Source organism: Triplophysa rosa, unplaced genomic scaffold (genome assembly GCF_024868665.1).
Source record: "Triplophysa rosa unplaced genomic scaffold, Trosa_1v2 scaffold150_ERROPOS200000, whole genome shotgun sequence".
Lineage (NCBI taxonomy): Eukaryota > Metazoa > Chordata > Actinopteri > Cypriniformes > Nemacheilidae > Triplophysa > Triplophysa rosa.
Genome location: NW_026634154.1, coordinates 79,442 through 103,135, shown reverse-complemented (window position 1 = coordinate 103,135; position 23,694 = coordinate 79,442). Strand labels below are relative to the sequence as shown.

The 23,694-nt window shown below is 37.2% G+C and overlaps 3 protein-coding genes and 1 pseudogene across 3 annotated transcripts; 3 read left to right on the top strand and 1 right to left on the bottom strand.

Annotated features, from left to right (window-relative positions):
* Positions 1-102: 102 nt before the first annotated feature.
* abhd4 (abhydrolase domain containing 4, N-acyl phospholipase B) lies at positions 103-5,752 on the bottom strand. Its single transcript, XM_057326994.1, has 7 exons — positions 5,600-5,752; positions 4,863-4,951; positions 4,148-4,541; positions 3,872-4,056; positions 3,583-3,694; positions 3,307-3,493; positions 103-2,554 (listed from the first exon to the last, which is right to left on the bottom strand). The coding sequence occupies exons 1-7, from the start codon at positions 5,620-5,622 to the stop codon at positions 2,465-2,467; spliced, it is 1,080 nt and encodes a 359-aa protein (XP_057182977.1). The 5' UTR covers positions 5,623-5,752; the 3' UTR covers positions 103-2,464.
* A 441-nt stretch (positions 5,753-6,193) lies between these two features.
* On the top strand, positions 6,194-8,707 carry dad1 (defender against cell death 1). The gene is made up of 3 exons (XM_057326997.1): positions 6,194-6,508; positions 7,060-7,223; positions 8,486-8,707. Exons 1-2 carry the CDS (start codon positions 6,298-6,300, stop codon positions 7,188-7,190), a joined length of 342 nt encoding a protein of 113 aa, XP_057182980.1. The 5' UTR covers positions 6,194-6,297; the 3' UTR covers positions 7,191-7,223; positions 8,486-8,707.
* Positions 8,708-8,964: 257 nt separating this feature from the next.
* On the top strand, positions 8,965-14,346 carry pigr (polymeric immunoglobulin receptor). The gene is made up of 8 exons (XM_057326996.1): positions 8,965-9,105; positions 9,637-9,981; positions 10,856-10,937; positions 11,208-11,434; positions 11,592-11,658; positions 13,197-13,297; positions 13,403-13,452; positions 13,741-14,346. The coding sequence occupies exons 1-8, from the start codon at positions 9,060-9,062 to the stop codon at positions 13,822-13,824; spliced, it is 1,002 nt and encodes a 333-aa protein (XP_057182979.1). The 5' UTR covers positions 8,965-9,059; the 3' UTR covers positions 13,825-14,346.
* Positions 14,347-14,510: 164 nt separating this feature from the next.
* LOC130549692 (CMRF35-like molecule 7) lies at positions 14,511-17,137 on the top strand (annotated as a pseudogene).
* Positions 17,138-23,694: the final 6,557 nt, after the last annotated feature.

Below are 23,694 nucleotides of genomic sequence, written 5' to 3'. Positions count from 1 at the left end.
CCAACACGTCTTTCTCACCAACTTTCCTTGTGTTTTTATTCAAACAAATATCAAAAATCCTGAGGTAACCTGTCTGAAAGATACATTACGCAATCAATTCACACAAACACTTGAGAAAGACAAGAAATTAAATGTGAACAAAATAACAGGGCACAAGGTGCTTATGATAAAAATATGATTATCAAAACATATATTTCTATTTATAACATATGTAAGGTGCACTTTTGGTTTCACAGACACGTTTTGGATTAAACCAGGAGTGAATGTTAGTTAAATTAGGACATTTGTGTATTTTTATAAATGTGCCTTAAAAAAATATTACTGGTGTGAATCTTGAGTCTTGTATTGATATATTTTTAAGAGATGTCCGTGCAAGTTGTTTTCGGTTAAAATGGCTCAAACATGCATTTTATTCTGAGACTAGTCTTAAGCCTTCTCTGTTAAACCAAACCTTGTCAAAAGAAATGATAAAAGTTTGTTTTGATTAAAAGCCTGCAACCGTGGGTTTTTAACCCCTAAATGCTGTTCTATCCTTAAAGAAATGTTAATTTAGTGGCTTTGAACAAAACTTTATGCATGTTGTCTCAAAAATGTCAGGGATCCGTGCATGCAGTAAATCTGAGACATTGTTAAGATCATTAGGGCCCAGTTTCACAGACACGGCTTATCTTAAGCCAGGGCTATGCCTTGATTGAATTAAGATTTTTATGTCACTTTTATAAAAATATCTTAGAATACAGTACTGGTGTGCATTTTGAGACAAAACAATGGCACTGATACATTTTAAGATATTTCTGGGCAAGTTATACTGAGTTAAGACAGGTCACACATTCATTTTAGTCTGGGACTAGCATTAAGCCTTGTTTGTGAAATCGGGCCTAGATGTTTTCCATCTATTGTTAAGTTTTACATTTAGGGTTGAGCAGGGTTAACTGTAACACAGATGTTTTATTGAGCATATAGTTAAAGAAGGTCGACCGATTTGTGCTTTGTGTTTCACAGTCATCAGTGAATCTGTGATGGGTTTTCATGGAAACAGTGTTTTGTACTTGTATTTGGCAGACGCTTTTATCCAAAGCAACTTACATTGCATTATACTATACATTTTTATCTGAGTATATGTGCAATCCCTGGGTTCGAACCAATGAGCTGCTAAGCCTGCTCCAACCACTGAGCTACAGGAAAGCAAATTTTGGCAAAGTAAATTTCTTAATCATAGCCTGTTTCTTTTCGATTTCTCAGTTGGGTGTGCAAGTCATAATCAACCTTTTATTCAATCCTTTATACCACTGCCTTGTTGCCAAAAACAAAGCACCATATTAAAACATGTCAGCCATACCTAGCAACTGTTCTCTTGGCTTATAATTGTGCAGCATTTTCTATCTATCCATATGTATTGATTTATAATAGAAGGATGTAACATGAGGGATGACTGGAAGATAGATGTGCAAACAATATCCAGCTTTAGTTCATGGAATAATATGGAGTTATTTGTTTTCAAAGTGAATTTTCTAGCAAGTTAACATTTGACGATGATTGAACTACAACCAAAAAGCATTAGATTTCGCCCCGTTCTTCTCTGCATTCCATTTAGTACATGTCTTTATCCAAAGCAATCTAACAATTTATTTAAGGAATTTCTTTTGTTCTGTTGAACACAAAATTAGATATTTTTAAGAATTTAGGAAAGCTAACTAAGTTCTAGGGCACCTTTGACTATGTTGAATTTTTCCTACTATGGCGGTCAATGATGTCCCAGAAATGTCAGTTGCTAACATTTTTTCCAGATATCCTGTATATGTAAATGTATACAGGTTTGGAACAATTTGGGGGAGAAATTCATGACAGAATTTCCCTTTAAATCTGTAGATTTATCAAAATCTTGGAGCTGGCGCCTCTTAGTGGACATTTTATAATTCTCAAACCATCAGAAACAAAGGGCTCAGAGAAATATTAACATGAAAATAAAAATAAAGCGGACAAAACAGAGTTCAAAGTACAACAATATATTAAGATGCACCGTGCACATAACAAAATACAGACAATTATTTATAATGTAAATGAAACAATTATTACTGTACATTTAACCCCTATACTCTAAGTCAATATGACTGTCCAACGACTGACATTTTTAAACATTCTTTTAACATCTTTTATCAAGACCCTCTCAGTACTTGAAAATTAAATTTGATATAGGATGAATATATAGGATACTGAAAAAATATAGGATAGAAATACAGAAATAAATTCAGCAGTACAATCCTTTTTTCCACATCATTAAAGGCCACCAACACTAAAATGAGCCTCAGAACAGCTTTGTTCTAAAGGTTTGAATCGAACGGGCACTCGAGTGATCTGATCCCAGATCAGTAAACTTTGGCAGTTCTCTTCAGGCTGTGTTTTACAGACCTTGTTCAGAAATCCTGTGACATTGAGTTTGTTCTGTAATACTTCATCTTCAATCTCAGTCTACAGTATTACAGATATTCTGAACCACTCGGTTAAACTCTTCCGGCTGGTCGGCGTACACATGATGGGATGCGTCTTCAATCAGCTGCAGTGAGAAAACAAATACAAGTTCATATTTCGTTTCTTATAGTCTTAATAGTCAAAATTCTGGATACACTTATTTTAATGACCGTTTTTCCACATTTTAAAACAGTAGTAAATTGATCAACAATATGAAATAAAAGTTAGGGTATTATATTCCTTTTGAAGAACTACTGTATGAATGAACTTATCTACAATTCAAAGTTTAAATGTGCATTTAGTGTCTCAAATCAAGAAGGTTGACAATTGAAATGGTGATATTAATGCAGTGCTTAAAGTCCCAGTGAAATTCAAAATTACAATGCCCACTTTTTTATGAAATACTGCAGCGTTTATTGTAAATAGTTTATCAATGTGGGTCATTCTCCCTTTTTAAAAATCATGTGCCCTCATAATATTTAGTTAAAATCTTAAAATGCACTTCTGTCCTTTGTAACAGTGAAAATGGTAAAAAGCGCTATATAAATAAAAGTTGAGTTGAGTCCTGTAATGACTATCCATCTTAAATGACCTACGTTAGACGGTTTGGGCGGAGCATCCGTTAACTCCTCCCCTTCAACTGTCAGTCTGCTGCCAGTTCCATTTCAAAATGCAACGGCTGTTTTTATACATCCAATCAAATCACAAAGAAAGACAAAAGCCACGCCCACTGTTGTTCGCATTCAAAATTCCATTTCATGCGTCAACATACGGAAGTAAAAACGATCGCAACTTCCGGTTCACAGGGACTTTAACACAACACAGTCATTTACTCACTATGACACTGGTGGGGCTTTTGCCTCGTATCTGAGCCACCGTGTTTCCAGTGGTGCTGTCCACCCAGGAAAGTGCGCCGTAAAGCATGGTGACGGGCATCGAGGGTGGCAGCAAATTCACGCGCTGGACCATCGGCCTCTTCGCCCAGCCAAAGGACTCACACATGGCTTTGAAACCCACCTCTCCACTGTGAGTAAAAGAGAGAGAAATACAACTTTCTAAACCTGTAGGACATTTCTCTTAGAAACTGAACATTTTCATTGTGGCGGCTCATACCTGGGGTTCTGAGCGTTACAGTGGTAAATGTATTGTGTCATTGTGTCATCATCAAACAGATCCTCAAACTTCCTCTTGAAGTCAGGACGGAATCTGTTCACCAGCCCCGGACCTGCGAACAAACACGTGCGGTGTCATGCCTGTCTCATCATTCGGTAACACGGATGATAATCAATCTTCTTTGTTCCAAAGTCCAATCCAAGTCATCAGTGAAATTCTGAGTTTGACGTGCTCGTGCGTAACGATCGAATAGGTTTTTGGACAGAACTGTCACGTATTCTGTTCTCACCCCAAGGTCCAGCCGCCCTGATGACGGCCAGCGGGTTGAAGAGGCTGACCACTGAAACCACAGCTTTGACCCAGCGAGGTGGTGATACCCTTTTAACCTCTGACCCTTGACCTCCTGAGCCCTGTACCTGCTGCTGGGGTCGTTCGGGGAAACCCCACGCATCCACCAAGATGAGGTGACTGACTCTAGTGGGCAGAAACAAAACATTCACATTATCTTACTGGTTAAATGGTCCTGTTTCTTTAAAAATGTAACCTGATAAGCTTGATCAAATACCTCTCAGGATACTGAATAGTATATGACGTTGCCAGGTAACCACCCAGGCTGTGGCCCAACAGGATCATGCGTTCCAGTCCCAATGATTGTCTCCACTGCTCTACGGAACTAACAAACTGCTCTTCAGCCGATGATGCGTCAGAGGGAAACGAGGGGCGGGAACTACGACCGAAGCCCAACAGGTCGAAGGCGTAGACGGGTCGAGATTGACTCAATGCGTCAAGATTACGAATCCACAGACCGACGCCACCTCCAAACCCATGGACCATAACAAGAGGCGTCTGAGCGGCTTGGTTTGTAGGTTTGCGTGATGTCTTGTTGGTCACTTTAAGGGTCCATGTTCTGTTTTGATTGGGCAGTGTCACAAATCTGGACCACACGTCATTTTGGACACCTTTAACAGATGACGACAAAATACAAAATTGTGAGAAAGAAACAGACATACAGTCTAAGGAAATGGTCTGGGTTTGAAACAGCTTATCTATAAACAGCATCTGTGCCATGATGTTAAACACCACAGAAAATAACTTGTCACTCACACTGAACTAGTAGAAAACTACATTTGAGTAAAACACTTTGGACAGCAAACAGCATTTTTGGACAGTAATTCATAAAAATGTGCCGATGAAATTACAGCATGTTTATATGAATTTCTATAACAAAAAAAACAATTTAAAGAAAATTCTAAATATTAAGGCAACGATGAGGTTCATACAGGCAAGAATTTTAGCCTCAGCACTTTTCAACAAGGACATCGATGTCGGCCTCCAAGATGGCCACCACGACCAATACCCAGAGGTGGGCCTTTAAAAAAAAGACAAAGAGAAGGTGAAACCATTAGTGATCTATGAGACACTGTCCGTGTCATCAGGCTGTATACAGCATCTGTCATATGCCTTCATATAGGCTACAATACAAGCCTGTCACCTGCTAACTAAATAAACAAATGAGCATTCATGATGCTTTGGGGGACATAAAACATTAACCATAATCAAACTTCACACATACACAAAAGACAAGAACAAGCTGTTTCAATGAAAGAGCTGAGGTCAGGAGCATCACTTTATTCAAAAGGAGAACAAAGGTGTTTGTGTATAATAAACTATAATATTATTATAATAAACGTACACTATTTTATTTCCATTTCCATCTAAATGAAGAACAGTACTTCTAAGGTTACTCATACTACAATACAATAAGGTGACAGCTCAGCATGACTGTGCATGTTATGAAATCAGTTATTAAACAGCACAGTGAGCACACATGTTCTAACATGAAAACACGTGTATGAGTTGTTATCTCCCATCATTTCATACAGAAATACGACGTGTTAAAGACATTACAAACGTGTTTCACAGAGACCATCACAAAGTTCGTGTTACATCAGCGATACAGGAAACTCAACGTGTTAAACTTGCGTATGCGAGAACAGTAAAACACTAAATTACTTACTCCGTGTCAGTCTCGTCTTGCATTACGGTGCTTACAAAACAAGTTAGTAGACAACATAACACGCGCCAGAAAAGCACACTGACATACTTGCGTTCACTACCGGATCTCACACACTACAGTCACTTTCAAGGCCAATGTTTTGTGTTTGGTAACACTGACGTCGGCGGAATAAGTGGGCGGAACAATATCGTACGTCAGCGGCGACGCCATCTTGGGAAGGGCATATTGGGTGAAGCTGCGTTTATTCTGCATTCTTATATTTCTCAACCGATTTCAATTGTTTATGATAATAAAGAGTCGTTTTCATTTGGAATTGTGAAGCTTTGCTTTGGCTGTGATCATTATATTATATTAGGAAGGTTATCCAAATCAATGCCTAACAAGCGCGAGTTTCACAATGGTTTCGCTTTAGATAGTAAATGAAACTATTTCAATCATTTGCTATATTTAAGCGTTTATTGTATGTTTTATCCAAAAACCGCAGCTCCCTGTTCACTTGCAAGTGTTCATAGAGCAGTCTTGCCCGGTCCAATAGTGTAGTGTGCCATCTTCCGCTCTCGCGAGTGGCGGAACTAATATTCTGATCGTGTTTCTGTGGGATCGATTTGTGGACGCACCGCTGTCGCTCGCTACCTACACGTCATTCATTTCCTCAGTGATTGAGTTTGTACTCTGTGTGCACATTAAGAGCAGAAATCATGTCTAACTCTGTATTTTCGGTCATATCGCGGTTTGTGGAGGAGTACAGAAGCAGCACGCCGAACAAACTGAAGGTGGTCGACGCGTATCTGCTGTACATTCTGCTCACTGGAGTCTTTCAGTTCGTCTACTGTGTGCTGGTGGGAACATTTCCCTTCAACAGCTTCTTGTCTGGATTCATCGCATGTGTGGGATCCTTCATCCTGGCCGGTATTTTATTTGACTGAAATCAGCAGTTCATTCGTTAAACGAGCCAATGTTTGCCACTTACTTGTTAACATGATTTCTTGCCCCAAGCCAACATAGACGTGTTTTAGAAGAAACTGATCAATATATTTATTAAAGTACTTACTTAACATGCATCCATGCATTTTGCTGTTCTTCGAAAGTGATTCAAAGTGTGTTTTTAATCTCTTCTCCCATTAACAAAAAGCATGATTTAGAAAGAACATTCAAAATATTTAGTGGCAAAAATGTAAACCGAGTGACCACTTATTAAATGAACACATATATTGTTATATTGTTTATAATTATAATATCAATATTTTAAATGCTTGTTTACCTGAGGACATCTGTTTCCTAGGGGCACTGCATTTGTTTATTCTTGGGGCATCACAGACACAATCTCTCATATAATGGTGCACCTGCAAAATGTTTATAATTCCAGGTTCATTGACTCGTGAATAAATGTATATCGTTTCTTTAAAGTTAAACGAACATGCTAATAATTTGTTGTTGTGATTGTGTTCTTCTGTCTGCAGTTTGTCTTCGCATCCAGATCAATCCTCAGAATAAAGGAGATTTCCTGACCGTGTCTCCTGAGAGAGCATTCGCTGACTTTCTCTTTGCTCACACTGTTCTTCATCTCGTGGTTGTCAATTTTGTTGGCTGAATGACACCGTCTGTCCAGTTCCGTTTATTGCAGGTGAGTGCTGGTTGCAGTGTTGGGTGTAACTAAGTAATTAGTTACTGTAATTTAATTACTTTCCCCTTGAAAAAGTAAAGTAAGGGATTACTCTTATTTTTTCTGCAATTTAATTACAGTTACTTCTGAAGTAATTAAACTAAATACTTTGTGTAATATGTGTGTGTGTGCAGAAGAGGAATTGACATCAAAATTCAAAGTCTTAACTTTAAAATCCATGCTTTAATGTATAATTCTCACATTTGTAATTAATAATAATACGTTATGTATTTTTATAGTATTTAATTGAATGAATTAAAAGAGCCGTTTCATGCCTATCCTTGAATCACTTAACTCATCAAGGTTGATGTAGGATATAGAAAGTAATAAGTAATTAAATACTTTTTGAAGAGAGTAACTTGTACAGTAATCTAATTACATTATCGAATGTGTAAGTAGTAACTAGTAATTAATTACTTTTTCAGAGTAACTTACCCATCACTAGCTGGTTGTGTACACCAATTAGACTATGTAAGAATTGTATGTAATATTTCAGCATCGGTTCTTTCTTTCTTTGGCATGTGCTATATTGCTTTGCTCAGTTTGTAAAATCTGTGTGTAATTTAAGCGTTGTGACCTGTGTCTCGGTCAAGATTCGTAATGCAGTTTTTCAAGAATGAGAAATGAACACATCAAAATACATTTTCAGCAAGTCGAGCCGTTAAATAAAATAAATACAATGTACCAGACAAGCAAAAACTGTTTACAAGTGTATTAGAAGTGTGACGCTCTTATTCTGTTAAGGAGAATGACAGACGTAGCAGTTTAAACAGTTTATGTGTGTTCATAGATAGAAGGTGAAACAAATAAATAGGAAATAAGTCAGTGAAATGCAGCAATCAATGATAACATCTTCTAAAACACACATTTCCATGCTGCATTCTCGCCTCACATGTAATGTGCGCTATAATCGGCAGACGGCACCTTGCAAAGTGAACTTCTTAGGGTCAGATCTGTTCTGACATGCCCTAAATGTTTTTCAAATTGCACTATGAACCGTATTAGCCAATTCTTCTAAAGCTCTCTGGCAGACTGATAGTAGATCAGATTGAGATTTTCTGAGGTTAACTTTTATTAATTAATCAGATTTTTTAAGACAAATGATGTCCCCGTTTTAAACATGGTGTTCAATTTTTACCCTATTTCTGTCTAAGATGAGCTGTATAGGAGTTTGTATTAATCTAATTCTATTGAATCTGATGTTATGTGTTCTTTTTTTACAGATATGAAGACCAAATTTAGAGGCCTGTAGCTCATGTGCAGAACAACAACATCAACATCACTGTCTCGATATGTTAATATATGTTTTGACAGAATTGTCATTTGTAATGAATTCTTGTCCACATTTACTTTACAAATGTTTTCTACTTTTCTAAAACTGTTTCTAAAAGTTGCTGAAACAGAATAAATGCCTTAAAAAAAAAAAGTTTCATTTGATTTCTCTACTGTAGGGAATGGCAATAGCAACACCACGGTAAAGCCGTTTGAGCACTTGAGCTGGAATAAAATCATCTACCAAATGCATTGTAGGTTTCAGTATTTCTGCAATGCTTCTGCTTACTCTCTGACTATTAAAGTTACTGCAACTTTTATTTATTTAATTTGTAAGCCATAATATTTACCCATTAAAATGACTGCATGCAACACATCTGAGGTCTGGAGCGCAAATGGTTAAATCATCCACATCTGGACATAGTTTATTCAGACTTGCGTAGGAGTAAAGGGAGGAATCATCCTGACAGCTGCCATTGGGAAAGAGGCACTCGCCGAGCTGATCATACCAAAAGTTTCTACAAAATGTTTCTACAAATTTTAACCGTTCTTGTTGTTGGTCATCTGCAAGGTCAGTTTTTTATCGTTCCTATATAACATGTTTTGAGTATAACAATCGGCCTTGGTTGTGTTGTCCAGAAAGGAACTTGCATTTGTTCAGTGTTTCACTTTCATTTCTCTAGAAATGAACTCCATCAATGAAACGTTTGCTGTTCCGAATGATGCTATGTTCTCAAAAGTATCAGATGAAAAATATGTTTCGTATACGTGCAGTTAATTTGCAGTAGTTTTATAATGAAAAAAACACTGACGCACATTCCTCGCAGTGATTTGGATCAGGGTCATTGAACTCAACTTTTCCAAACACTTTCCAAACATTCATGTATTGATGGTAAAACTAGCCTTTTTCAGCGTAGTCGATGATGTCATGTAGGTCACCGATGCATGTTTTGAATTTCGCTGTTTTGTTAAAAAATGAAAAAGGGAAAGAAACTGAACAGTTCTCTTTTCATTATATTGTTTTTACATTGTTACATTTTTTTTGCTAATGAGCAGGATGCATATGCCTACATCCCTCCCTTTCTTTCTCTATGATGTTTAGCTTTCTACTGTACGGTGACCACTGTAGGAGATCTGGTTGTACTTGAGGGTCAGTCTGTCAACGTTCCCTGCCATTACAACCCACAGTACACCAGTCATGTGAAGTACTGGTGCCAAGGCTTGATGAGAGAGTTCTGTACCAGCCTGGCTCGCACCGATGACCTTGAATCTGCCCCGAATGGGATGGGACGGGTGACGATCGCTGATGACCCCACTCAGCATGTGTTCACCGTGACCATGCGGAATCTGATGGAGGGGGATTCAGGGTGGTACTGGTGTGGTGTGGAGGTCGGGGGAATGTGGATTTCTGACAGCACGGCCTCTCTTTATATCAGTGCCGTTCAGGGTCAGCAAAACAGTTACATTTATACATATACACATATCTGACCTAAATAAGTTGTTAAAAAGGAAAACTGATGGTGCTAAATGGCATCATGGCAAAATTAGTATTTTGGCAAATACTAATTGACCTAATTTTATATTATTGTTTTAATATAATTGTAATTCAATTAGGTTATTTTATGGATGATATTATTAAAGCGAAGTTACTGCCAAGAAAAGGTTTGAGCGATATTAAAAAAGTGATGCAAAAAAATGAAATAAAAGTTGAAGTTTACATTATAGGTCCATTTAGTTAATTCATTTATTTCCACAATAATGAAGTGAATAATCGGCAATATTATTTTTTATTCAATGAAAACGCCTAATAAATATCTGAAAAATATAATGAAAAAGCTTGTTCTCTTTAATGTTATAATAAATATTGTAAACACACTATATATACTTTAGTTCATTCATTTTACAGACATGTCTGGTATGCTCATGCAAAATTGAAAATACAGCTAAAAAAATGATTTTTGTTACTATTTTAATAGTATATTATAGTAAGTATGTAAATTATTTTATGTCAGATTTGTAATTTGTAACTGTAATTCATTACATTAGCGGGCAAAATATCTGTATGCGGTACAGTGGAGATCCTTTTGTGCAATGTATTTTTTGCACAGGTTTTTGATATACTGTATGTGTACTGTCCATGTTTACACTCCAATACAGAACTTAAAATGTAGAAATGATCCCCAAAAAAATGTTTTCAGTTGGCCAACATCAAAATGGTCTCTGATGTATTCTGCATCCATAATTGTTATACTGTACATGACTCAGTAAAGTATCACATATAGGCCTATCTGTTGATGTTTCTCATTGTTGTATTGCTGCAGGCGTGTCAGTGTTGAGCAGTGCGGTGAGTGCAGATGAAGGAGACAGCATCAGTGTTCATTGTAACTACAGTCAAAACCTCAGGTAATCTACAGAACATCATTACATCCAATCGTCCGTATCTGAAAACCTGTCAAGAACATGTCTGAGAAATATGTCACCCCAAAATCAGACCTGAAACATCTGAAGACAAAACAGTAGTAAGAATCCGGGAGAGAAAGATGGTTTCGTCATTATCTGCATGTAGTGTTGTCTTTATAGATACTGGTATGAAACCCGCCCGTGCGTTAGTAGGATTCACTCATGAACGTAGATTTTTTTTAAGTGTGTATGTTTTCTCGTACTGTTCTGCAGGTCCAGTGAAAAGAGATGGTGTCGCAGTGGTGACTGGAGCTCCTGTGTGGTGACGGACTCAAACGGGATGTTCAGCAGTAAACAGGTGCTCATCCGTGATGACAGAAAGAGCGCGTTCACCGTGACGTTTCAGCAGCTGGAGAGGCGAGATTCAGGGTATTACTGGTGTGCGGCGGGTCAAAATCAGGTGGCTGTTCATGTGTCAGTCACTCCACGCACTACAACAGGTACTTCACACATCTCATTCATATCATGTAGGATAAAATGGTCCTGCGCAAATTCAAGTGTGGTTGTAAGAGAAAGATGATGGTTTATATTTGAATGTATAATATTAACGCTCAGTTTAACAGTTAATGGTGTTTTTCATTGTGTTTGTGGTCACAGCATCTTCTGTCCAGATTGGGTCAACAGCTGCACTTCAACCCTTGATGAAGTCAGACGATTCGCACAGGTAAAGTTTTGTTTTCTGTGGTTTATTTTCTCATGCCACGAGTTCTTGCTTCTGTATCTTCTCTTTTTCTTTGAATTATTTTCATACTGTTTTTTACACATGTCTCTAGTTCTAAAATGTGTTTTCTGTAAAGCTGTTTAGCTGAGAATGAAAAATTGTGAAACGCACTATAGAAATAGAAATAGGACGATTTTTTATTAGAGAAAACAAAGGTTTCAGTGAAAGACAAAAATGTGTTTTTTTGTGTTTTTTTATATGATGTTTAACTATGGTACATTTTTGGTAACACTTTAAATTAAGGTACCCTTTGTAAAGCATTTATAAATGTGTTCACTAATGATTAATAACTTGTTTACAAATGCATTATGAAGCAGTTATAACTGCATGAATAAAAAGGGGGATTCTAACGAAATACCTATAGTGAGCCATTTCAACTCACATGTTATAAATGCTTAATAAATGTATTTATTCGTTATTTATTTGACTCGCAAGCAGATTCATTATTATCTTGATGTTGTTTGCAAACTCGGCTGTCATACTGGAGAATGTAGGGTGTTATGTTGGATTTTCTTATTATTGTATATTTCATATCTTATGTCACTTTTCAAACCACGTTGCTTACCTGATCCGATTCCGAATGTCTTCCGGTGCCCTCCAGAATGCCTTCAGATCATGATGCTTATCCAAAGCCGTTTTTTCTTGCTTACCAAGATAAATTCATCAAACTTTTAATCACTTTTTAACACTAAATGCACAAAGGGTGACTAACTTGTTTGTCTACGATGTTTTATTAACGATTCAATTACTTCCAATAGTTAATCAAAACCAGAAAACATTTATTTATTATTTATTGTAGAAACAGAATGCTTGCTCACAAAAGGCTACATCTCTGATGTGAGTCATATATTTAGAGGTATTGACAGCCCACGAAAGTGCATGCCTGTGAAGTATTCATTTACAACTTCAAAGCACCTAACTTATAAATGTTAGCAAATCATGAAAGTGTGCCTTAATATAGTGGATTCATGTGAACCATTTATTAATGAGTTATGAACGTTAGTAACCTGTGAAAATGAAATATACAATAATAAGAAAATCCAACATAACACCCTACATTCTCCAGTCTGACAGCCGATTTTGCAAACAACATCAAGATAATAATGAATCTGCTTTCGAGTAAAATCAATAATGAATGAATACATTTATTGAGCATTTATAACATGTGAGTTAAAAACGGCTCACTATTTGGCAGGTATTTGGTTAGAATCCCCCTTTTTATTCATGCGGTTATAACTGCTTTATAATGCATTTGTAAATGCTTTATAAAGGGTACCTTAACGTAAAGTGTTACCTCATTTTTATTATCGTGTTTGCTAACACCTTCATTTTGTTGTATAACTTCTGATATAAACAAAAGCATGTAACATTTAATATTCACGTGTACAGTATAACTGCAGTTGCAAACGTGCTCTCTAGAGTCTTTACGGACCGGTTTTGTTTCAATATGTGCAGAAATATTTTTCTGAAATGTGTTTCAGTCACCGTCTTTTGGAGTCCCCGTGGATTGTGTGTGGGATTGTGTTGTGTTGTGTTGTGATATTTGCGTTTCTGGCAATTTTGACATTTCGTCAACAGTGTAGTAAGTTTGTCAACATTGTTTTATTTTTTTAAATTATAACTCTTATTTATGGGTTTGAATTAGTGAATAACACCAATAACACCATTTTTTATTTCATTGTATCAGAGAAGAAACACAAACATCAAGAGACAAGTGAATTGAATGATAAACTCACAGTAAGTGCAGTTAATATTGTTCTCATTATGATAAAAAATCTTTGTTTTTCTGCTGATGTCATCAGGACCTTGTGTGCTAAAGGTTCATGTTAACCAATAACTAAATAAACAGCTGTTTTGGCATTGCCTGAAGTCTGTTGTGCTAAAAAAAACAATATAATTGAATATTCTTTTTCACTCCGAAATACACCACTATATGGTAAAGTAAAAATAGTGGATTTCATATTTTAAGATGAAATAAATGCACAGGGGTCCTGGATGCTGGATTTGATCATTGTTCGTTCACAGATGTGTCCATGGAAAGAAGGCGACTACAAGAACACTTCGGTCATTTTCCTGAACACGCCAGCTCATCAGGTTCACGTGGTTTGATAGAGAACACGTGGCAAGTCCTTCATTACAGGAAGCACAAAAAAACACTTGACCACTTAAAGGACGCATTTCCTGGGTATGACCCAACGTGGCAAGTATGATGACTTTATTGACTTTATATAACCAAAAACACCTGATCTCTTCATTCATTTGCAATTCTTTGTAATTCTAAAGAAAGAAACAACATACATTTGAACAGCATAAATTGAGTGAGTGATAACATTTTTTAAGTTTAGGTATATTAAGTGAGATGCTGAGTTGTGTGCGGCGTAGAGATCATTTTCCATTTTAATGCATCTGTCATGTTATGCATTTCTTGCCTGTCAGAAGCGAACCCTGAGGTTGTTAAAAACAGTTCAGAATGTGTGAATAATGTGTGAAAAACACTATAACACACTGTTTTAACACTATGTAACGGCTTAGCTTTTGCACAAAAATAAATAACAGCTTAATTTGCATTCACTTTCTCATATCACATGAAACAGTCAAATAAATTATAGGAATCAAAGGATAGAGTACGGTTTGTCATTACTTGTATTTCTGTGCTTACGGGATTTGACCACAAACAGCTCACTTCTGCAGCGACTCACTTTTAGTTTGTCCTTTTGTAAAGGAAACAGCTTCTTCTACAAAGCTCATGATGTGGCCAAACATGCACAAGGTTCAATAGTTCTCATTAAGAATGCAATGATGTTGACTAAAAACTCCATGAAAGTAAACCTTTATCATTTGAAGCAAGTTCAATCTGTGTGATACACGAGGAACGCCAGGTGAAAGATGCAGGAAGTGAGAGATGCTGTAAAGACCAAACCCATCCATTTATTCGCCTGCCGCCTTCGGTTCTGTATTTCATTTATGTTATTAGCTAGGGAATTGTTTGTTTCTGTTGTAACCAAATTGTTTGTGGACATGATGAAGTTATGGAAAAATGCAACCTTTGGCCAACTTATTGACCACGGGACAGTCATTTTGAAGTTTTGGGTTTTTCTTTGGCTCATTACAGGTATGTGTCATAGATCAGTTTACTCATGTGCGATATGATATTGTTTACTACATTTATAACTATTTTAAACAGCTTCATGGTAATTATTGTTTTTCTTCATATGTTGCAGGTGCTGACTGTACAAAAGGGGATGCAGAGAGAGAATTTACTTGTTGGACTGGAGGATCTGTTACAGTTTCGTGTCATTATGACAGAAAATATATTCAACATAAGAAATACTGGTGCTATCATGCAAACGGGATATACAATTACTGCTCTGTTCTGGCATATGCTAATGAAACGAAAAGTGTCAGTAGTTGATCGTCCTGATCAAAGTCTTTTTGCCGTCACTATGAGAAACCTGCAGGATCAAGACACTGGAATTTACTGGTGTGCTGTGGAAATTGAAGGAATATATATGGATGTGACAGAGCGCCTTTATTTCACAATCCAATCAGGCATGACATTTATTTTATACTTCAATGACACAAAATAATATAATAAATGTCAATAACAAATTACTGTGCGTGTGTGTTCAGATCCTGATGTGTAGTGTATCTGGAGATGATGGTGGTAATCAGTGTTCAGTTAAATATTAATGGTGGAAATACATTATAATAGTGAACATTATGGTTTGCATTTCTGTTTTACAGCATTGACCACAGACAGCTCGACAACAGACTCCATGTTAGTAATCATTCCGTCTAACTGTGTGCGTTTGCCTGCCTGTAGTTTTTTACTCCGATGTGATACATTGCTTCTTCATTTCTTTCTTGACAGGCATGAAACTTCAATTCCCAATCACAGCGGTCAAACATCAAGCAGTAAAGAGCAGCGAAATATTCTGTAATTGATCTCATTTCTGTTCCATGCATTTAAGATTCATTTTCTGTTCTATCTTTCTATTTGGAATGGTGAGCGTTATTATGAGGGTCGACTTCGGGAGGGTCTTTAAGCATATTTTTGTGTTTTAGTCACATATTGTGAATGTAAAGGTTTTAGATCAGAACTGAGTAATTTATTGTGAGTGTCTATTGAAATAAGGAGATAATAATGGTGAGATTGTAGTGCTCACTACAACTATGAAATAATGTTAGAAACTACAACCTCATGACCAAAATTGTTTGAGAAAACAAATAAGCAACAGGAAAATGTTTGTGTTATATAAAATGTCTTCTATAAACTGCAGGAGTCACACTGTATGAAGCACATTGTCATTTATTTCCACAGTCAGTACGGTCGTCTGATGATGCGGCATCTGCTCACTGTGCTGCTTCTGATGCTGATGCTGCTGATTGCCGCGGCGACCGTAATACTGCGAAAAAAGCACAGTTAGTATTGTCGACGTTGACTTTTTGAAATGGATTATTATTATATACATTTTTTTTAGTATTACAATATTACAGTATTGTCTAACTGTAACAAAACAACTGATCACTTCTTCTTTTACTAACAGAGAGAAATAACACACACATCACACATGAGGAACGAGACAAAACCAGTGATGCAGTAAGTATTTACTTCTTTGTACGTATAGCCTATTTAATAGCAAAGCTTCTTATGGACACAATGACATCTAAAGTGGACAATACATTGACTGGAAAAGTTCAAGCAAACACAGTTTGGCAGTAACATGACCTAGAGATTCAACAGATGTGCGTTTATTCACAGGACTCTGTTAATCCAGAATGTGATGTGATATACAGTTCTGTGATTAAACTTCACCAGACTAAAGCAGTAAGTGAATTCATAACATCAAACATCACACACAGAGACAGATTCTTAATGGACGTCTGATGTCAGTAGTTTATTCAGTAACATTTGTGTTAATAGTCAGTGTGATTTTATCTGATGTGTCATATCTCCAGTGCAGTCCAGTATGTGAAGAGAAAAATGTGATCTACAGCTCTGTGTGTAAACAGGTGAGATGTTAATGTTGTACATACTGTCTGTAGATACTGGACACATCATTTCATCTCATTTTATCACACAGGTGTCTGATCTGGATTGAATAAGTCCTTTCTGAGAAAAACATAAACACAGCATGCAGAATACTGTAACACATATTTGCTACACTGCCTGTTTTTGAATGTTTTACTATTTATGTTCAAGCATAACCCTAAACTTACCCAGTGTTTTCACTCGTATGTGTTTTTAGAGCAGTGTTGCCCTCTAGTGGTGTTGTTGACTCATTGCAGCAACAGGCCAAAGTGCTCTATGTGGCGTCTTTATAAGAGCTTATTTTCAATAAACAATTTAAAGATATACATTTTGTTTTGCTACACTATAAATAGTTAAAATGTGTTCGTATATGAGACATTTAAAAATAAAATAAATGACATTTGAAATTTCTTTACATTGAACGAATACAGAATGTCTTGTTTCTTGCCTGTCTGTATACACAAATTATTTTCCAAGTTTAAAAAATGAGTGAATAATGTGCAAATGCTTACAATCACGTAAAACTGAAGTTCAGACCTCTCACTCCTAACCTATATAAAGGTTTTTTTCATGTTTTTTTAATGCTTTTGACATCTAGTATATACAAATAATAGAAACTTAAGTTACATTCACATGTTCGAATATCAAATGGGCCCACAGAACCTCAGTTTATCCTGCAGAAAGGCGCTCGAAGAAGTACTGCTGAACATTTACCAGACCATCATTTTCAGGCAACCATCCTAAAATCATAAATATCAAACATGTTTGTGTTCACAACTTAGAATCAACTAGGCTCCAACATGATCGGGAGCTGTAAAATAATTGCAGTGACACCACACGTGAGGATTTTTCAGACAAAAAAAATCGGTTACAAGTCTGGAATCGGGTCACGTCCCCTCACATCTGCATTGAGAAACCAAAGTTTCTGTGAAACAGAGATGTGTCATTTCTGCTGTCATTTCAACACCCACCAACCGACACCATTTGACTATATTTTTATTTGCATTACCATAACAAATGTGATTTAACAGCACATACAGCATGCCAAAAAAACCAACACATGAAAGTCACGAGCCCAACTCAAGGAAACACTGATAACCATGATGGAGACTTTTGTTAGCTGGGAACTTTCTTAAAACGTAAAAAAACTGGACATGTTGAATGTTTTTAAAACTCTTTCAAAAACATGAAAAACCTCTAAGAAACGTTCTTATGACAAACTTTTCTTAGCTTGGAGTCCAGGGCGCGTCAGATGAAACGGTCTCTACACACACTTATTTTGTTTGGATGTTTTATTTTTCATATTTGAAATGATTTATTTGAGCTGTTTGCAGATTAAGCAAGTACGAACTTCAGCACAAGTTAATAAAAAAAAACAGTTTTAAACAACCAATTATGAAGTAAGTGTCACAGGAACTAAATATATTTTAATTCATAGAATTTATTCTTTAAAATGAATCTTATACCATTTCAATTCAATTCACAGCTTTACAGATACACATACACTGTAAAAAATGATTTGTTGTTTTTTGTTGTTTCAACTTAAAAAAATAAGTTACCTTGTTGCCTTAAAATTTTAAGTTAGTTCAACTTAAAAATATTAGTTCACTTAATGAATTTGTTGCAAACTCGTTGTATTGACTAATATTTTTAAGTTGAACTAACTTTAAAAAATAAGTTACTTTGTTGCCTTAAAATTTCAAGTTGAAACAACAAATTTTTTACAGTGTACTCTTATAAGATGGGATATCAGAAATATACAGTGTATATATACATTCTATTATTTACAATTAGTAAAATGAATGTGCATTTTAAAGCAATGATAAAGTAATCATTGAGATTACCACATTTGTAGAATTCATGAGTTTTGCACGATGATCCAGAGCTTAAGTCGTAGAGTCCTCGCAAAGATCATCTGAAGTCTTCATAAGAATCCGGATCTAAACTGGAGCTGGTGTGATCTCTAGTTTCTTCGGCATGGGCACCAGATGTAGAAACAGAAAAACAGATGGAGAATAATTATCATATAGCTGCTGTTCAGAACATTTCAGGCAGATATTATAAAATAATGATTTGCATTTAATCTGACATATAACTGGAATGCAAGAATCAAGACACTTTATGTGAAAGTTTGACTAAAGAGATGCGTCTTAACATTAGATTTAAACTGGCGGAGAGTGTCGCAGACAGGTACCAGATGTGAAAACGCTCAACCTCCTTTAGTGGACGTGACTGTAAGGACTATCAAGGAGTTTTGTGATCTTAATGAGCGAGATGGCCTGTAGTGTGTCAGAAGTTGGGTTAAGCACACAAAAGCAGGGCTCTACACTGCGACCATTTCAGTCACATTTGTGATATTATATACTGCACTGAAATAAAAGCATTGCACTAGTAGCCATTCATTTATGCCTTTCTATTAAGAGAAGGGAAAATACGCTTAACGCATCATTTAGCGCATATGACTTGATAACTGCCCAGCTCGCGCTGTATAAAGACGACGTGTCTCTGTGCAGCTCTCGCCTAGACACGCTTCACTTCATAACGTCGCGTCTTGTTTAAAGAAGATGTCATCGTCCATCGCAAGGTTTCACTGTCGTCCGATGCCAATTTGGTAGAAATCGCCTAACCCCATTCACAATACCTGCAGAACTTCCGATGATCTGGCTGGTCTAGAACATGGGCGGGTATATGCAACGTTGGGGGCGTACATCCCGACTCTAACGTCACAGTCGGTGTTATCTCTCTCACGTACCTTCTCGGGATCGGCTCCACATTTGTGGAATGATCTGCCCGCTGCTACAAGATCAGCAGATTCTGTGGCCATCTTTAAGAACTGTCTGAAAACACATCTCTTCCGTCAACACCTGACTGATCAGTTCTGACTTCTATCTCTTTTCTACTCTTTCAAAATAAACTTAGCTCTGTATGCTGTGGTAGTCTATATGAGAACAGTTTTCTTTTATTGCACTTATGCTTTTTGTTGTCCTATGTTGTTCCAATTGCTTCCATTGTTTCCCTCATCTGTAAGTCGCTTTGGATAAAAGCGTCTGCTAAATGACTAAATGTAAATGTTATTTTTGGATTGGCCTCTTTTTCAGTGGTTTTTTGCATTCACACGATTAACACAAGAAGGGGGAAACAATGGTGTTTGAGGCTCACAATGTGTCATTTCCATGTACAGACCTCTTATTATTCATCTATGCCTAGGTAAATACTGTTTTCATTCTATGGCACCTTTAAAAAGCAAGGCAGTTCCAATCAAAAACAATACACATTCTAATTTCACAACTGGTTTCAGCCTAGGGCCGTGGAGAATAAGCTCTGTATGAAGGGTAATAAAGAAACAAACAAAGTAAAAGCAATACATCAGTCATACAGCTGCTGTCGTTCTGCGGTGTGTCTGTCACGTGATAAGCAGTCCCGCGTCGCCATGGAAAATTAAAGTGATACGTTCTAACGGTTGCCTTGAAAGAAACTCACGCCAGAGAGTCATTCTGAAAATTTTAAACTTACGTGTGAAAGGGTTTTAATAAAAAAATATACTCGTGCTATTGTTGTTGACTTACAATAATTGTTCATTTTAATTATTTTGGTAAAAAAAAACATTCGGACTGTCAACCAATCCGCATTCCGCAAACAGGCACTGACTCACGTGACCCCACCCTAGCACCCTGGGAGACGTTTGCCGCGCCTAATTAACAAAATGTAGAGTCCTTGACTGAACGTTGCTAGCTAGCAATATGTCACAGAGATCCGTGCTTAGTGTTTTTAGCAAAAACCCCGGCTTCATGGACAGCCGGACACAAGGCCTTATTTTCATCAGTAAATCGAATCAAAACCAGCAACAGAGCAACTATGCTCACTGAAAGACTAAATAGCCTCTCATTGCTGATGTTTGAACGAGAGCCACAGAAACACTGGACCCAGATGACGTAATTGACGCATTCAAGGTCAGGCCACGCCGTCTCCCCCTTTGAGGCATTATTAACGGTACTGTTTATGTGTGATGGCGTTGTTGTTGTTGAATAGTTATATTTGATAATTTATATAAATATAAAATGTATATACTTTTATGGATATGTGGCGAGTTTAGTATAGTTTTTAATCTGTTAATAAATGTGGCACACCCAGAGTCTCTTTTCTGGCTACGCTACTGATTTGTAAGAATCTTAGCAATTTTCAGTTCGAGGACATCATGCACTACCATAGTAGAAAACAAGTTCCGGGGCACCGTTGACTACCATTTAATTTTTCTTACTATGGTAGTGAACGATGTTTCTATAACAACATGCGAGGAACGTGATTGGTGGAGAAGGCTCAAGCTCGAAAAAGAAAATGGCGGCTGAAACGCCATTTGGAGCATAGTTTTGTATCGATGTAAGTTTTATTTTCACTTTCAACAACTTCTGATTGCATTTCTAGAGAGAAATTAGTATTGTCGTTTTTAAATATGTGATTAGTTATTGCAAAGACGCTCTCTGTTTATAATTAAAATATTCTTCCATAACGCCGCCTATCTGTTTCTCTGGGCTGCCTTCCTGCACAGACGCTGCCTCCGAAGTCATGGCGTTCGGCTGCTGTTTGTAACCAAACGCTGCCAGCGTTTTGTTTTACTAAAAAAAGCGCATTTGTCAACGTTTTCTTGTCAAAAAAGAAGCCTGAACGCGGACTTACGTTTCTGTATTGACACTTGAAACACGCTTATCTACTGGCCACAACAGTTCTAAAAGTGACGTCACAATGAACATCAGCGTCGTTAGCGTCTGTCTGCGCGTATATAAACGNGTAATTTTTCTTTTTTATTCAAAATGTTCACAAACTTGTTAACTATGATATGAAATATCTGATATTCCGATTGTCAAATATGTGTATATATTGTTGTTTAAACACTTTTATAACGATCGCGTTAGTTGAGCTAACAGTTATAAGCGGGCGCTGTCATGTTTGTTTGTGCCGCATTTACAGCACGTGAATTTAAACGTATGAAGCCTAAAATAAACATTATGTGATTGAAAGCACTGCATAGTTGTGATATGTGAGAGGATTGAGTAAGTCTGTCTCTGGCTCAGTGCCAGCCAAAGCGCCGAATGTTCTAATCACAGTTCTTCGGGCAAGTAATTGTTTCTCCAGACAGATTAAAGTGATTTTTCTTCTACAGCAGCATTACTTACGTGTTATATAAAGCATTTCACATGTATAGCTCCAACTGAAACCAGCAAAGCACAACTTCCACAATCAACCTCATACTGTATATAACTTTTTCTAATCTCACTTTGTAACATACACGTGTCATTAAGACAACAACACTGTAGCTGTTGTTAAAGAATTAACATCAAAGGTCCAAGGGTATGACCTTAACTACTGGTAGCAAAGTTTAATATAATGACAGGGGCGGCGTTTGCGTATGGCAGTTGCCACACCAAAACGGAAACAAAGTGTGCATATTGATGCTCATTAAAGATATTCAAAAGATTTTAGACTACTGTATATTTCTAGCATGGCTGTCGGAAGCATGTATATTTTAGAGTGTAAACTATACAGTCTATATTGTCAAGTCTCCGCTGTTGCAACATTTGCTTGAATTCATTCTGTTTTAGTCTTCATGACCACATTTAGCAAGCCAAATGCAACCATGACAAGTATAGAAAACTCCTTACGATTTAGGTAGTTGATAAAAATTAATAGAAGAAACCAGGCTACACTGTGGGACACAGTCAGATGTCATCTGATATCTCAGATGCCCAGCAGTCATTCCCCAAACACACAAACAAAAAAGGTGGGATTATTCATGAACGAGACCGGATCCAGATGCAGGGTACACAAGATTTATTAAATAAACAGACAGGGCAAAGTCACAAATAGCACAAAACAGTTCTGGACTGGGGCAACAGACTCAAGCACTCGGCCGGGACGGGGGAGAGAGGTGACGGGGCTGGGAGCTGTTAGCGCTGGACTGGGACGCCCCGGGGGGGTCCTTGCTGAGGTGGACCTGCTCTGGGGAGTGACGAAACCCACTAGGGTTGAGATATAATCCACTCGGGAAGAGAGACAAAACCGGCTCTGGTAGAAATATAATCCACTGCTTGACTGAAGTCTGCTGCAGAACCGTGATAGATGCTGGACAGCTGAGAACACAGATCCACAAAGCATCTCAGAGAGAGGAGAGCCGTGGTTGCCAGGGGAGAAAACTGAGGGCACAGCTGGGGTAGGCAAAACTGGCATGCAACAAAAGGCACTGGAGCCTGGACGAAACAAGATGAGATAAAGGTAAGACTAATATATTACAAGACAAGACTAGATTGGGTTAACTATGGCAGTCGGCACTACATTTTTTTTCCCAAAACGGTCGACACAGGACAGAAAAACATGGAGCTAAATAGGAGATCTAATAACAGAGTGAAGTAATAAGTGGGATAACAAGGGGGCGGGGTCGACCTCCAGCAAGCTTTCAAAACAACTCCATGTGCTCGACAAAAACACAGAGACAAACAGAAAAAAACAAACAGGTGATCAGACCCGAGACCTGACAGGATTAGTACAAATCATGTATGTCTAGGTATTGTATTATAAGGTTTAATAGACATTAACTGTTAATATTAAGTGCTTGTGTAATACTTCATATCAATCGCTATTTCATGACAAGAGTTTTGGGTTTCCTGGAAGACCTTGTGGACATCATGACAGAGGGGGTCTGAAGATGTCATTACAGCAGTCAGACGTCAGCTGATATCTCAGATGCCCAGCAGTCATTACCCAAACACACAAACAAAAAGGTGAGATTAGTACACATCATGTACAGTATGTCTTAGTATAATAAGGTTTGAGCTTACTCAAGTATAATACATAATAACATTATACATTTGCCATGTACCTTGAAGCAGGGTTCGGTCCTGGAGGGCCAGTGTCAAACACATCTGAAGCAGCTAATCAAGGTCTCATAAAAATAT

Bases quoted from the DNA above. Each gene is read 5' to 3' on its own strand.
- abhd4 (XM_057326994.1), bottom strand. From the start codon at position 5,622: ATGCAAGACGAGACTGACACGGA. The intron at 4,952-5,599 runs GTAAGTAATTTA...TTTTTTTTAAAG, and splicing joins CAAGACGAGACTGACACGGA to GCCCACCTCTGGGTATTGGT. The intron at 4,542-4,862 runs GTATGAACCTCA...CATCTGTTAAAG, and splicing joins TGAGGCTAAAATTCTTGCCT to GTGTCCAAAATGACGTGTGG.
- dad1 (XM_057326997.1), top strand. From the start codon at position 6,298: ATGTCTAACTCTGTATTTTCGGTCATATCGCGGTTTGTGGAGGAGTAC. The intron at 6,509-7,059 runs GTATTTTATTTG...TTCTGTCTGCAG, and splicing joins GGGATCCTTCATCCTGGCCG to TTTGTCTTCGCATCCAGATC.
- pigr (XM_057326996.1), top strand. From the start codon at position 9,060: ATGTTTCTACAAATTTTAACCGTTCTTGTTGTTGGTCATCTGCAAG. The intron at 9,982-10,855 runs GTCAGCAAAACA...GTATTGCTGCAG, and splicing joins TTATATCAGTGCCGTTCAGG to GCGTGTCAGTGTTGAGCAGT. The intron at 13,453-13,740 runs GTAAGTGCAGTT...GTTCGTTCACAG, and splicing joins AATTGAATGATAAACTCACA to ATGTGTCCATGGAAAGAAGG.